Here is a 15735-nt window from a genome sequence, read left to right as displayed (position 1 = left end):
TTTCATTTGTTCTTCATACAACCTTTGGGTATGGACAGGACAAATATATAATAAACACATGTTTAGGATTTTCTCAGGGAACAGTAACCCCTTTCTCTGATTACCCCCCTTCCTCACCATAGCAATAAGCCAGTTTATGGATTCCTTGAATTATTTTTTAGATAACTGGGTGATATTTTGTAGGGAAAAGCAAAAGGTACATGAAAACATGTTTAAGAATGGGATTTCTGAGTCAGATCTGCCTGGAGGAAGGGGTTTAGATGGGTAATTTGAAGAAGTCATTACTAGCCCTGATTTCCCACACAGCAAATATTCTGGAACACATTTATATTTGGGTTAGGAATGTCTCCTTACTTACTAAACAAACAAACAAACAAACAAATAAATTTAGATGAATCTGATATTCTAGAGAAGAGGCTGGCAAACCTGTAAAGGACCAGATAATAAAATATTATTCTTTGCTCGCTTCTCAGCCTTTTGGCCAAGATCAAGTGAAATATTCTTTGAGAACCATATTCAGGCTCTGCTGCATAGTCTTCTTCCTTCACCCTTTACAAATACAAAAACATTCTTAGTTCATAGGCTACATGAACTATGTTTGGCCTGTGAACTGTAGATTGTTCTAGGGAATCTCAGTTTAAAGAAAGACAAGCCATGCAGTCTCAGAAGATGCAGGAGCTGTTTAATTACCCTGTCCCAATTCCTCCTCACTCCTTCCAGCCAACCTTTACTGGCAATCAGTATCTCAGGAAGAAGCTTAAAGATAACAGGTCTCTTGCAACCCTTTCCTGTTCAGGGTTCTCAGTGGCATCCCTGATACATAGAAAATGGAGAGGGTAGCAGTCTGCAAAATGAGAAACTGAATATTATCAGACACCGAATTGACTTCTTTGTCACACCCCCCCAGTGATTTCAGCTCAGATGTAATTCTCTGTGATTCTCACTGATGTTCATGTTGCAGAGAGTTATCACTCTTGAGCCCTCCTGTAGATGTGTAGCCTTCAGCACAAGGAGGAGGGACAGGTAGTGGTCTCTCATCTCCAGGTCCATCTCATCTATGCTCAAGATCTCCTCAGCAAGGATCCAGAAGTCCACCAGCTCTTCACCTACAGATCAGAAAGGGTGAGCCCAGAGCCACAGCCCCGTCTTGCCCCTGCAGTGGTTGCATCTGGGTGTAGCAGCTGATACCACTCATACCACTCCCCACCACCAATATCACCATTAGTCACTTCTTTAGGTTAAGGCATGGTCTTTAGTAGTGTCATAATGTAGGGGCAGATGGAGGGATGGAGAACAGGGGCTTAATGGGTAGGGATCTTTTGTGACTTCTGTTGTTGTGATAAAAAGTGTCACTTCAGGGAAAAACTGCAAGACTCCAAGGATGGATCATGAGACATTCGAGTTTTATCCAAAAAAAAAAAAAAATGAAGATGCGAAGGAAAAAAGAACATTTGCTATAACGTGGACCGAGAGCAGCCAGAAGAAGAATAATGGAGCCCAAAGGTGTCAAAGATTACGTTCCTTGTTTCACAACTTTGCCAGGGCTGGAGTCTGAGTGACAAACTAAAAGATGGTCTGTCTAGTTCTTCCCTATCCCCTCCCTGGAAACACAGGATTTCACCCTTAAACGAGAGCTTGTCCTTAGATGAAACTCAATGCTGCTGAACTGGAGTGCTGGCTAGTGTGGCAGCTGACCTCCCAGCACTCATCAACCACTGGACCCAACAGAATAGAAAGCTGTGCATCCCAACACTTGTGCTTCATGTTTGTTTATCTACTTGTTCCTTGTCTGTTTCCCCACCACTGTGGCAGCTTTATTAAGTGGGGATTTATGGCTCTGTTCACAGTGACTGCCATACAGGTGGTGCTCCACAAACACTGTTAAATGAATGGGTGGATGGATGGATAAAAGAAAGGCACTCTGATTGCTTTTGCCCTAATCTATACCGTGGACCCATTTTCAAAGACTTTCATGCAAACAACAATAATAAAACACGATATTTCCCATATACATACCTTGCTGTCCGTAAGTGTTCTGGGGCATTCTGGAAGCTGTTGAGAACTTACAAAGGCTCCGGAAACAACTCAAGAACCTACCTGTACTGCTGGTGAGGTAGGTACAGAAGCGCCACATCCCTCTGACCCCACCAATGCACTTATGGAGTAGCCACTGGTCTGCTTTTCTCCATCTCATCATCTTGGCTGCCAGGAGAAGTTCATGATGAGAGAGAGAATGAGCTCTTCCCACAGCACCTCTGTCAGCCTTGCACAGCTGACCCCCATTCAGTCAGTGTGAGTGAGGAAAAATAGTGGCCAGTTGGATGAGCTTGTTATAAGTATGTGGTACTTCTGAACATAGGAAAAGACCCTCTTAGTGACATGCATAATATGAAGGACCCACAAACAGTACAATCAACAGATTAGAAATACCCTCTGACCAAGACCTCTTGCCTTCTGTAATCCCCACCTGACAGTGATTTTGCCAATCCAATTTTTCCAATATATATATATATACTGGGATGGATGAAGGAGATGAGTATATGAGTATATTGGGTGTTTTGTTACATTTTAATCAATCGTATCTCCTGAATCTTGACTTTCCCCGGGGTGGAGATGAGAGTCAAATGATCAATTCAGCTCTAGATGGAAATTTTATTAATTCATTTTTTCAATAAATATTTATTACATGTCTACTACTTAGTACCATACCGTTTTAGGTGTTTGGGATATACCGGCAAACAAAGTCCCTGCCCTCAATGAGCTTACATTCTGGTGAAGGAGACTGATAATAAATAATAACCATAGTAAATACATTATCTGGTGAGGTCGAATGTCATAAGCACTACAGGAAAAAATGGAAAAGTAAGAGAGGGTAAAGGGGGTTGGGAGTGCTAGGGCAAGAGTTGGATGAGTGGACCTTAGGGTCATCAGGGTGGTTCTCCACTGAGGAGGTGAGATTTCCACAGAGATCTGAAGAGGTGAGAGTGAGAGCCAGTGTGGATATATGGAGAAAGAGCATTCCAGGCAGAGTGCACAGTCATTGCAAAACCTTGAAGTGAGAATGTATCCAGCATGTTTGAGAAACTGCAACCAGATCAAGTATAACTGGAACGGAGTAAGCAAGGTGGGGGGAGTGGGAGCAGATGAGGTCCTAAAAGTACTGGGACCACATTGGTAGGATCCGGGAGGCCATTGTAGGGACACTGGATTTTACACTGAGACCATTTTACACTGGAGCCATTGGTCAGGTATGGAGCAGTGAGAAGAGGAGTGACATGATCTGAATTAAGTTTTAAAATGCTCTCTCTGGCTGTGAGAACAGGAGAACAAGAGAAGAAGCAAGAAGATTAATTAAGAGATGAGTTCAGTAGCCAGGTGAGAAATGATGGAGGCTTAGACCAGGCAGTGAGCTATGTTTAATTCTGGATATATTTTAGGCAATGTTTCCATGTTGTGTGTCCACCAGTAATTCTCTCATATCTAACAACTAATGCACATAACCTATCTGGTCCCTGCTTATTGCTCTAGGTACCAACATTTCAGCCCAAGATTTCACCCACTGCTGCCTTACATTATAAGCTGAGGTACCCTCCCATCTAAGGCTACAAAGCTGGCCAGTATTTGTACCTTACTATAGAACTAACAGGCACAGGATCATTATGCAGCCTGGTTTCCCATATATCTCCACACATACACTCTCATGCTTACCTCCTTCTGGGGAGTTAATGAAGCCGATGAGCTCCTGACAGAGAATGTAATGGAAACACAAGTTGGTTTTACAGAAGAAAGGTAACCGGTATTTTTCCAACCAGGTCAATAATCCTTTGTACTTCGCAATCTAGGGTCCAAACAACATGGGAATAGAAAAGAGAAATGGAACTGAATGCAAAGAAATGCAGCATAGCAAGGGGAAATAAATAACTTCATCCTGTGGTATCTGGCCCACAAAAGAGGTATGTTGATTAAAAATATTTAAGGGGAGTGAAGACTGAGCTGAGGCTCCCAAAGGAGTGAATGAATTGGTAGGCAAGAAAAACCTTGGTCTTTTTTCAAAAAATTTTCCTTATTCCTGAGTGAAGTTGTTTAAGAAAAGATCTAAGTCTTGTTAGGTAGAAGAGAAGCAGAAGAGATTTTGATTTGTGATGTTGTCATAACGCTATTCAACTTATTTCTTTGTAAGCACTCTTACAATTTCTCGCAAGTTCCTAACCCATATCAAATGTGTGACATGTACAAAAAGACACAAAGACTCACGTCATTTAGAGTATGGGTGGGATCCCTGAAGGACTGAGCCGCCAGAAAAGGAAGAAGAATATAATTTTTCTTTTTACTTGTACCTCTCACTTCTCTTCACCTGTTTTTTTTTTTTTTTTTTTTTTCATCCCTCCTCATCCATTTCCTAACTGGCAACCACCAGTTTGTTCTCTGTATTATGGGTCTGTTTCTGCTTTTATTTGTTCTTTGGGGTTTTGTTTTTTAGATTCCATGTATAAGTGAAATCATACAGTATTTGCTTTTCTTTATTTCATTTAGCATTATAGTCTCTAGTCCCATCCATGTTGTCACAAATCACAAGATCTCTTTCTTTCTTTCTTCTTCTTTTTTTTTAAATGGCTGAGTAGTATTCTATTGATGGACACTTAGGGTATGTCCATATTTTGGATATTGTAAATAAGGCATAAACATAGGTGTGCATATATCTTTTCAAATTAGTATTTTCATTTTCTTTGGGTAAATACCCAGTAGTGGAATTACTGGATTTTATGGCAGTTCTATTTTTTAATTTTTTGAGGCATTGCCATATTGTTTTCCATAGTGGTGGCACCAATTTACATTCTCACCAACAGGGAATGAGGGTTCCCTTTTCTCGACATCCTCACCAACACTTGTTATTGCTTGTCATTCTGACAGGTATAAGGTGGTACCTCATTCTGGTTTTGATTTACATTTTCTTGATGAATCATGATATTGAACATCTTTTCACATGTACATTGGTGACCTATACCTCCTTTTTTTTAAAGATTGCATTTATTTATTTTAATGAGAAAGAGCACAAGCAGGGGGAGGGTCAGAGGGAGAGAGGGAGGCAGACCATCTTACACAGACTACTTGCTGAGTACCGAGCCCTACATCGGGCTCCATCTCATGATCCCGAGGATCATGGCCTGTACTGAAATTGTTAAGTCCAACATTTAACTGACTGAGCCACCCAGCCGCCCCATCTGTACATCTGTTTTTGGAAAAAGTGTCTATTCAGGTCTTATGCCCATTTTTAGTTGGACTTGTTTTTGGTGTTGAGTTGTATAGTTTTTAAATATTTTTTTGGATATTAACCCTTTCTTATATATATCACTTGCAAATATTTTCTTCTTTCACTAGGTTGCCTTTTTGTTTCCTGATGGTTTCCTTTGCTGTGCAAAAGGTATTTATTTTGGTATAGTCTCAATAGTTTAATTTTGCTTTTGTTTCCCTTGCTGAGGAGACATATCCACAAATATGTTGTTAAGGTTCATGTCAAAGAGATTATTGATTGTGCTTTCTTTCAGGATTTTTTAAAAGATTTTATTTATTTATTCGACAGAGAGAGATCACAAGTAGACAGAGAGACAGGCAGAGAGAGAGAGAGAGAGGAAAGCAGGCTCCCTGCTGAGCAGAGAGCCCTATGCGGGACTCGATCCCAGGACCCTGAGATCATGACCTGAGCCGAAGGCAGTGGCTTAACCCACTGAGCCACCCAGGCACCCTTTTTCAGGATTTTTATGGTTTCGGGTCTCACACTTAGGTCTCTAATCCATTTTGAGTTGATTTTTGTGTATGGCAAAAGAAAGTGGTTTCTTTCATTCATTTGCATGTAACTGTCCATTTTTTTCAACATTATTGAAGAGACTATATTTTCTCCCATTGTATTTTCTTCCCTTCTTCATCATAGATTGACCATAAAAGTGTGGGTTTATTTCTGGACTCTACGTACTATGGATAGATCTATGGGTAGATTTATTCACAGATCCAGCCAAATTGATCTATGTGTCTATTTTTGTGTCAGTGCAATATTGATTTTTACAGTTTTGTAGTATATTTTAAACTCCAGGATTCTGATACCTTCAGTTTTGTTCTTCTTTTGCAAGACTGCTTTGGTATTCTGGAGTCTTTTGTGGTTCTATAAAAATGTCAGGATTATCTGTTCTAGTTCTGTGAAAAATACTATTGGTATTTTGATAGGGATTGAATTGAATCTGTATATTGCTTTGGGTAGTACAGACCTTTTAACAATATTAACTCTTCCAATTCATGAACATAGTATGTCTTTCCATTTGTTTGTGTCATCTTCAATTTCTTTCATCAGTGTTTTATAGTTTTCAGAGTACAGGTCTTTCACCTCCTTGATTAGGTTTATTCCTAGGTATCTTATCCTTTTTGGTATAATTATAAATGCAATTGTTTTCTTAGTTTCTCTTTCTGCTATTTCATTATTAGTATATAGAAACACAACAGACTTCTGTTTATTAATTTTGTATCCCACAACTTTACAGAATTACATAAATTATATTTATTTCTTCTAACTTTTTTGATGGCATCTTTAGTGCTTCATATGTATCATATCTGCAAATAGTGACTGTTTTATTTCTTCCTTACCAATTTGGATGGCTTTTTTTTTTTTATCTGATTGCTGTGGTTTGTACTACGTTAAAAAAAGTAGTAAAGTGGACATGTGTGTCTTATTTCTGATCTGAGAGGAAAAGCTCTCAATTTTTCATCATCAAGTATGATGTTAGCTGTGGGTTTTTCATATAAATATGCCCTTTATTATGCTGAGGTATGTTCCTTTTCAACAAACTTTGTTGAGAGTTTTTACCATGAATGGATGTTGAATTTTGTTAGATATGTTTTCTGCATCTATTAAGATTATCGTATGATTTTTTTATCCTTCATTTTGTTAATGTGGTATATCATGTTGATTGAATTGCAAGCACTGAACCGTCCTTGTATCCATAAAATAAATCCCACTAGATCATAGTAAATGATCCTTCTAATGTATTGCTGATTTCAGTTTGCTAATATTTTGTTGAGGAGTTTTGCATTTATGTTCTTCAGAGATATTGGCCTGTAGTTCTCCCTTTTTGTAGTGTCTTTGTCTAGTTTTGGTATGAGGGTAATGCTGGCCTTGTAGAAAGTATTTAGAAATTTTCCTTCATCTTCTATTTTTTAGAAGAGCTTGAGGAGAATAGGTATTAATTATTCTTTAAACATGTGGTAGCATTCCCCTGTGAATCCATCTGGTTCTGGTATTTGAAATTTTCTGATCACCAATTCAATTTCATTACTAGTAATTGTTCTATTCAGATTTTCTATTCCTTCCTGATTCATTTTTGGAAATTGCATGTTTCTATGAATCTATCCATTTCCTCTGGGTTGTCCAATTTTTTGTCATATAATTTTTCATGATAGTCTCTCATAATTCTTTATATTTCTGTGGTGTTGGTGGTTATTTCTTCTCTTTCAAGAAAATAAAGATTTTTTTAAGTTTTAGGGGTTTTCTAGGGAAATCAGATATAAGAATCGAGGGGAGTGTCTTTTTAAGTTGTCCAGGTCTCAGAGAAAAACCAAACCTTGTTATGAGTATGGTTTAGAGTGATCTTTCTGATCCCACCTGCCACTGGTACAGCATGCAGACGTCACTGGTAAGTCTAAGGTGAGTGTAGTGGAAAAGGAGAACAGGAAGGGAGAAGAGGAGAAAAGAAAGACAGTGGACAAAGAGAACATATAAGAGATAAAAAAAGATTGGGAGAAAGACATGTTTCTAAAGGAGAATCATAGGGTAGTCTTAGGAATTGAAGAGTGGCACCTTACCTTAAGCTATAACTTATAATGCAAATAATCACTATGTGGCCAAGAGGCTGACACTTCCATACCGCTCGCATGGCAGGCATTGTCAATCAGTTCTCAGACTTTTTCTTGATTAGGTGCTGCCCCAGAGTTCTTCTAAATGGTGTTCCAAACATTTGCTACCCAATTATAACAGTAGACATGAAAGATGAATATCATTTGCTGACCATAGACTAGAATACAGAGCGGATAATTCACCAGCGATTGTCTGCCCAAGTGGTAAAAACACAAAAAGGAGAAGAGTCTACAAGTGGCTTGATGCTGTTTACAAGGTCCTACTCACCTGCTTTAGAGTTTCTTCCAGAGTTACCCTCTGGACTTCCTCTTCCTTTTATCTCTCTATCTCTCAATTCACACTTCAGATTTAGGTCCCTCTCTCCCCATCCCAAAGGCTCTGCCATTCAAGAATCTTACCAAGTTATAAGGTATTTCTGGCCACAAGCTCCACTGTGAATTTTCAACAGTATAAAATGGTGTCTGACCAAAGACCTGCAAAAGAAAGCTAGGAAACAGCCAAAGAGGTAGAGCTTCTCTTCACAAATATGTCACACTCCAATTGCAGCCACAAGGCAAGGGGATTCCATTGATTTCCTATCTCAAGGGACATTAACTCTTAAATTCATTCCCCTAAATCAACTTGCCTTGCAGAAAAGCACCCAAAATAGACTAAACTGAAAGATTCATTGATCTTTTGGGTCTGTTCTTCCCCAGCCTGGGAGTTATCTTGTCTGTGTACAAAGGCCAAAGCCCATAATATTATTTTTGCATTGAATTATTCATTTCTTTTTTTTTTTTTTAAGATTTATCTATTTATTTGAGAGAGAAAGAGAGAGAAAACACAAGTGGGGGAAAGTGTAGAGGGGGAGAGGGAGAGACAGAATCCTCAAGTGGACTTCCCTCTTCCCTCTGAGCAGAGCCTGATATAGGGCTCAATCCCAGGACCCTGAGATCATAACCTGAGCTGAAACCAGGAGTTGGACACTCAGCTGATAAGCCACCCAGGAAACTCTGCATTATTCATTTCTGCATGGATTTAGAGAGTTAGAGCAAAGACTTGAAGCTTTTTTTATAAAGAGAAACAGCTTTGGATTTGCCTCAACTCTTGAACTGGAGAAAGTAGAGAGGCCTAAGAATATGAGGACTAGGGGTACAAATTACTTAGTGGAGGCAATTAGAGTGTCCAGAATTGATAGATAATTCTATGTTACTGTCCTGGAGAAGGGACAACCAGCTTTGAGACTAATGGGCATGGGGTTCTATGTTTACAGGTATCTAAGCTTAGCATTCTCACCATAGGTACTAACATGTCTCGAAGTATCCCCACATCAACTGTGATAAACTAGAGGGTCTAAAGCCCTCACTCCTGGCTGCACTCTCAGCACTTTATGTCAGCCTGACCATCTCCCCAAGACTATCAGCCCTGTATTTTGTCAGTCTGAGGCCTGCTCCTTCTCTCCCCTTTGTTCTTGGCTATGAGATATAAAAGGAAGGTAGTGGTACCTATTGTACCTTACAAATATCGGGCTGTGAAGGAGGCTCAGTCCTTAGTGACCCCTCTCTGCTCTGCACTTGGGATTTGACGTGACACGCCCTGCCCAGCATGTGAAAATGTCTTAATGAGATGTGTGGTAGGGCTGAGGAGTCATGAGGTTATTGTGGGTATAGCGCACGGAAGCAGTCTCACCACATGATGTTGATACCACAGAGCCCATGAGGCTGATGTGGAAAACATGCCAGGTATAGAGCCTCAAAACCTGGTCGGGTCCTGGAACTTCCCCAGACTTGCCATATGTTCTTAGGCAAGTCATTTAATTTCTGAGATTCATCTGTGAGAAGGGAATGGTGTCCATCACCCAGGGTGATTATAGAAATTAAATGGCCAAATTATAAATTGACAGTGGTATTCAACGGGAACTAATACTGTCTCTCTAAATAGACCACAGCCGCCTAAATGGCCAAGACTTTCTTACATTCTTGGCCGGCATTCTACTTTCCACACCATTCTCACCATTTCTAGAACATTCGTATAGGCTGCATAAATTGTGTTGATGAATTAACAAGAATGCCTCACGATTACTTCTGTAACCTTTCATTTAAAAAAAAGACAGTAGCACCTGACTCCTCCCCTAGGTACCAACTCTCACTGCATTGAAACAGTGACAAGTCCAATATTTTTCTTCCTAAAAAATCTCTTATTTGTTCCATTCTCTTCATTCTCTTGCCTTTAGACCTCCCTCACTGAAATAATCTCTTAACTGCTCTCCTTGCCTCTACCTTGGTCCCCCAGACAGCCCAACCTATGGTCAGACTTCAGCAGAAATAATTTGCCCAAATCAAAGTCTGGTCATGTTACTTCTTTACTTGAAACCCTTTGATGGCTCTCTAGTACCTTCAGGATGATGCCTGCCTGCTCTCAGAGTCCATCTGTGCTGTTTTGTGTCTTGCTATGCCTGCCTGTCACAACTTCTTCAGCCTGCCTTAGCTGCTTAGAGTTTCTCCCCAAGTACCACAAGATTGCTCTCCCTGGTGCCTCTACTTACTCCATTCTGTTTGTAAGGTCTCTGCTTCTTAATACTCAACCCCTCCCCCACCCCCATCTTTTCCTCCTACCTCTTTATTCACATTTTGCTCCCCATTTTCTTTCCCAGCCAATTGTCAAATATGTTGTCTTTAAAAACGTGCTTGTGTCTTCTATTCACGGAAGCCTTTCCTGACTACAGCTCTGATGCACTTATACTCTTGCTGCCTTCTAGACACTCCTATCACGTCACTTAGAACCCTTTTTGCACTTACCTTAAATATTATTCTCATTGGACTGGGAATTCCTTGAGAACCGCAATGGCATCATTAATATCTGTATCCCCAGTACCAAGCCCACTGGTGGGCACAAAGTAACTATCCAATAAATATTTGTGAGGTAGCACAAAATGTTTTTTCCCCAGTTGTATGAAATTTCACCTTTTAATATGTAGTGTTATATGGGAAAGGACACACTGAGCCACAAATTATAAGGCACCAACTTTAAGATATAACCAGAAACTTAAACCAAAAAAGATATAGGATCAGTCTAGGTTTGGATCTAAGAATATTTTGATGTTTCAGATTTTAGTTGCATGGGTTAAGGAAATACGTGTTCGGTTTCAGGCAACAGCTTAGAAAATGCTAGATGCCAAACACCTGGTAAGAAAAATAGAGCAAAATACATAATCCAAGGTCCTTGTCCTGCAGAAATTCACATTCTCACAACTAAGTAGGAGAGACACACCCATACAATACAATAGGGTTGGAAAAGGCCAATGGGACTCAAAGGCAGGGAGAAATAAGTTCCGATTAGGAGATAGAAATTTCTCAAGAATAGGATTTAAGTAGAGATTTGAAAAATGGTTAAGACTTTGGTAGGTGGTGGGGCGCCGGGGTGCTCAGTCGGTTAAGCGGCTGCCTTCGGCTCAGGTGATGATGCTGGGATCGATCCCCACATAGGGCTCCCTGCCCATGGGAAATCGACTTATTCTTCCCCCTCTGTCCCTCCCCGCTTATGCTCTCCCCCCCCCCTCTCTCTCTCCATCTGAATAAATAAAATCTTAAAAAAAAAAGAAAGACTTTGGTAGGCGGAATTATAAAAATTAACAACACAGGCAAGAAGGGGTGCAGCGGTGAGAGAATGCCGGCTGGACCCCGTGAGGGTGCAGTTGCTGTCCCTGCAGATCTGGGTGCCAGCAGAGGATGTGATGGGAAATAACCGGACAAGCAAACGCAACCCAGAAAGCTGAGGGTTTGGGATTTATCAGTAATGGGAAACTCCCAGAGATTTTAAAGGAGATTCTGGTTCCTACTTATTTGCTCAAATTTAAATAGTCTTGAGTTAGTAGTTTATTTATTTTTTAAATGTACTCAGCTCAGTGTGATTCACTATTTGGCTACTGAGCAAACATTTGAATTTAATTCTGGGAATACTTACCGGAAGAGAAAGAAATGTGTTGAAAAAGTCGGCAAAGATTTCATCCTCTAGGAGAATTATAAGATTTGTAGAACCGATTATCTCTATATGGGGAGAAAAAGCAAACAAATAAACAAACAAATAAAACTTCATGAACCAGGGTTGCTTTGGGGATGAAAAAACGAAGAAATAGCACAGATTATTTCACTTGGCCAAATATCAGCATTTAATGACCTTTAGGGTCATCTATCTTGATTTTTCCTTCTCTCCAGGACTCTTCTGTGCAATATCGCTCTGCTAAAACACTCACAGCTTCCCAGGGCTACCCATTCCATTTATGAAGAAATGAAATCGTTAGGAAGACTTTCCTATTATAAACTGTCTTCTATTATTTTCTTTCCATTTGCAGAAATTCTGCCGTCTGAAGCTCAACAGAATTCATCTAAGTCCTCTTAAATGGTTTGATGCTCCCATATTTATAATACCATCTCAACCTTCTGTCCACCTCCAACCCTTCTGGCTCATCCGTCACTAAACAATTCCTCAACCTCTCTTCAAATGGCTTCCTTTCTACCTGGGTCCTCCCTCTCTGACTAGAGTGGCACCTGCAACTCAAGCACTCTGCATGCTTCCCAGGGAAGAGCAGAGACAGCTTTGTCCATTTATATGTTCTATTGGTGTGGCCCCAAATGGGGTTAGCTTTGGGTGCTGCCATATTACACTATTAACTCCACTATCCACTATCCTTTATTCATGCAGTCACTTTTCAGAAACCAAGGGCAGGAACTTCCATTTATTCCATTTGAATTTCATCTTGTTGATTCAGACCCAACAAGAACTTTTGTGAATACTGATTTGGTCACACAAAGTATTTATTACTCCTGTCAGGGCTGATCATTGTGTAGCAGAATTTAATCTGAGGGGATGAATGTTGAATGTCATGAAGCCAAGCACAGAGAACACAGGTGGACTGTGTGCCCCCTCAAAGTTTGCTCTAACTCACTGTGTTTGCTCTTTAATGCCCAATATTCAACAAGTGAATAATCCAGTTGTTTTATCAATGCCCAGCATTTTCCCATCATACCCAAAGTTTATAATGAATGATGTATAAAATGAGCAATATAAATACTGTATTAGTCCTGTCTCTTAGTCTAGTTAAATGTCTGGTGAGAATAGGAAGTGCCACTCACAGCTGCTAGAGTGCAGTTGTGATAATATAAGAAAAATAAACATTTTTCATGATGATGATGGTCGCTATTGTCTTTGTGTAATAGAAATAGGAACCCCAAATCAAATTCTGTTACAGTACAGCTGATGTCTGGTTTGCCCTTTGCTACACAGATATCTCTTCTCTTCTTTTTAGAAGCATTCACTGATCTATTTTATGTAGTCCACATGAATGATTCCAAAACACATGTTTTTACTCCAGACTTCTTTCCTTGGCTCTAGTTCTAAATATCCAATGAGCTATAGGACATCTCTCCATGGACGTCTACCAGCACTTCCATCTCAACATTTTCAAAGCTGATCTGATCATTTTGTTTCCTAACCTGATCTTTTTCCCTGTATTCTCAATCTCAATCACTAGAACCGCCACTCTTTCAATTGTCTAAATCAGAATCCTGAAAATCATCTTTGATTACCCCCTTGTTCTGTTTCTCTTCCTCTCAAATACTCCCCTAAGAAATGGAGGACCGTGTTATGTGGTCTCTCCTACATATCTCTGGAATCTATCCTCTCCTCTCCATCCATTAAGTCACTATCCTTTTTTCAGGTCCTATCATCTCTCACCTAATGGTCTCCCTAACTTTCCCTTCCAAGCGCTTTCCACATACTGCCACTATAGTCTTCTAATGCTGTGGTTGTTAAAGCCCTTCCAAAACTATTCAGTGTCCTACAAATCTGAGGCTTCACCAGATCTGGCCTTTGGGTTATGTGCCAGCACCATACCGTGCTTCCTCCTGTTTGCCAGCCAAGATATTGCTCTTTCCTACATGTGCTATGCACTCTCACTTTCAATCTCCATATCTTTGTTCCCATATTCCTATCACTTAAAATGTCTTCTCAACCCATGTGTTTGCAAATCACTAGTCATCAAGAACTGGTTTACATATGATCTTCTTGGTGAACCAATCATGGTAGAATCTACCACAATTGTAAAGTCAATCACTACCCCCTGCACCATTATTTATATCTCCCATTATTATAATTAACAAGTCACTGCTTTCTTCCATTGATGCATCATCTGTCTTCCTCAATAGACTGAGCTCAATGAGATGAGGAGCTCTGTCTTTTAATATTCTTCTCCTAGGCACTAAAGTGCTTACATTAATATCTAAGCTTTATAAAAGTTGAATGAACTGTTCTTTCAAGAGTTCTTCAGTCTTTTGAGCTTTTGTTCAACTGTTGATTTATCATTCAGAGAGCCTGGCATGGATTTTTTAATAAGATTATTGAGACAATCTGAATGCAGGAAAGTGGGGTTTGGCAGAAATTTCCCAATTGATTGTGTTCCATAGCTATACATGCTGTTGGTGACAAGGGGCTTGACTATGACGGAATTTGCCACTAATAAGACTGTCTTAATAGTCTTAATAGGGTATAGAAACTAGGTTTTCCACATCTTTCCCTTCCTTATCCTACTATGTCTTCATTCCTGTGTTTCTATTTTCACCTGTTCTGCCTTGAAACTTCCTAGTAATTTGGACAGGCCTTCAACATTCATTCCATACAGTAATACTGACTCGGGAACAAATGAGATCATTGGGTAATCCCAAACCTCAAGCTAGTTTTCTCCCTGGAGGAGACATGGCACGTGATAGCCCAATCCATGTTTTTCTTCCTCCTTCTTAGTTGCTTTACTCTTCTATGATTGGGGCTCTGTCCTATTCTTAAAGATCAGGTGGCATAAAGTGGGGGTAGGAGTTGGGGAGGAGAAGAGGGAAAAAAGGAAAGAAAGGGCATGAAACATAAAAGCCATATGTGGTGTAAGACTGGGAAGGTGAGAGGTTTGCCTTAAGTAGGGGGAGCTAAAAGCCTCAGAAACATCCCTTTTAGATACTCACCAGCATTGCTCATGTTGCCATGCTTTCCCTGCCACTGTGATTGATTAGGAGGCAGAATTTTAGCCCCCAGTCAACAGAACTCCACCCCTTGTGAACATGCAGTGACACCCCCTCCAAGGGGTTCCAGATTCTATCAGGAAGTGGCCTATTTCTGTCTGGTGTAGACCTCAGTCTGAAGATAAGTCATTGTTACCTCATCTCCTGGATTTCCTGGAATGTACCAGACTCTTCCTATACTTGGGCTTTTAGTCCATATACTATTTTGTGTGCTCTGACAAGTTCTTCATAAATTGTTTTCAAGTTATATAGGTCCCGAGTTTTAGTTCTGTCTCTTTAACTTGACTCTCTGCTTCAGGGAAGCAAGGATCTGTTCATTTATTTCTAATGTGTCTCTTGTGTCTAAGATCCTTCTAGAAATTTAATAGGTACTTGGTGAATGTTTAATGTTTAATGAGTTGACTTATCTTCCAGATAAGCTGGCAAATTCAACCAACTATCCAAGTGTGTTTTCTACCCTTTCTCCTCTTTCCCAGATAGTTTCTCTTCCGGTTGGCTGTGGGTTGCTTCATAATCCATTGGCATTGAAAAGGAATAGAATAAACATTCGTTGAATATCTTCCATGAGGAAGAAGCTAGGCTAGGTATTTATAGTTTGTTCTAATTCGATTCTTAACCCACAAACTAGAGGTTATTACCTCCCTTTCTCTGAAAGATAGGAAGTACAACACAGATTTTAGTCTGCCCATTTGATTCAAGAGCCCATGCTAGTAAATCATACCTACTTTTCACATGGACTTAAAAATAAGCCCCTTGGACTTCTTTCAGTCCCTGGACTTCCTTCAGAAATTA

The 15735-nt window shown here is 39.9% G+C and overlaps 1 protein-coding gene across 2 annotated transcripts in view; it reads right to left on the bottom strand.

The window, feature by feature from the left end:
- Window positions 1–14990, bottom strand: part of RGSL1 (regulator of G protein signaling like 1) — a 75147-nt gene extending 60157 nt beyond the window's left edge. The window contains exons 1-6 of one of the 2 annotated variants that reach the window (XM_045074335.1): window positions 14887–14990; window positions 11843–11925; window positions 8299–8373; window positions 3709–3838; window positions 2098–2202; window positions 945–1106 (exon numbers count right to left, since the gene is read on the bottom strand). In XM_045074335.1, the coding sequence (XP_044930270.1) occupies window positions 945–1106; window positions 2098–2202; window positions 3709–3838; window positions 8299–8373; window positions 11843–11925; window positions 14887–14899 (568 nt within the window). In that variant the 5' untranslated portion in view covers window positions 14900–14990. Of the gene's footprint in view, window positions 1–944; window positions 1107–2097; window positions 2203–3708; window positions 3839–7848; window positions 8093–8298; window positions 8375–11842; window positions 11926–14886 lie in introns of those variants that run through there. The other variant, XM_045074336.1, reaches the window with a different exon arrangement.
- Window positions 14991–15735: the final 745 nt, after the last annotated feature.

Source organism: Mustela putorius, unplaced genomic scaffold, assembly GCF_011764305.1.
Source record: "Mustela putorius furo isolate JIRA1106 unplaced genomic scaffold, ASM1176430v1.1 tig00537335_pilon_pilon_pilon, whole genome shotgun sequence".
Classification (NCBI taxonomy): Eukaryota; Metazoa; Chordata; class Mammalia; order Carnivora; family Mustelidae; genus Mustela; species Mustela putorius.
The sequence above is the reverse complement of the archived record's forward strand: the minus strand, read 5'-3'. Positions and strand labels throughout refer to the sequence as shown.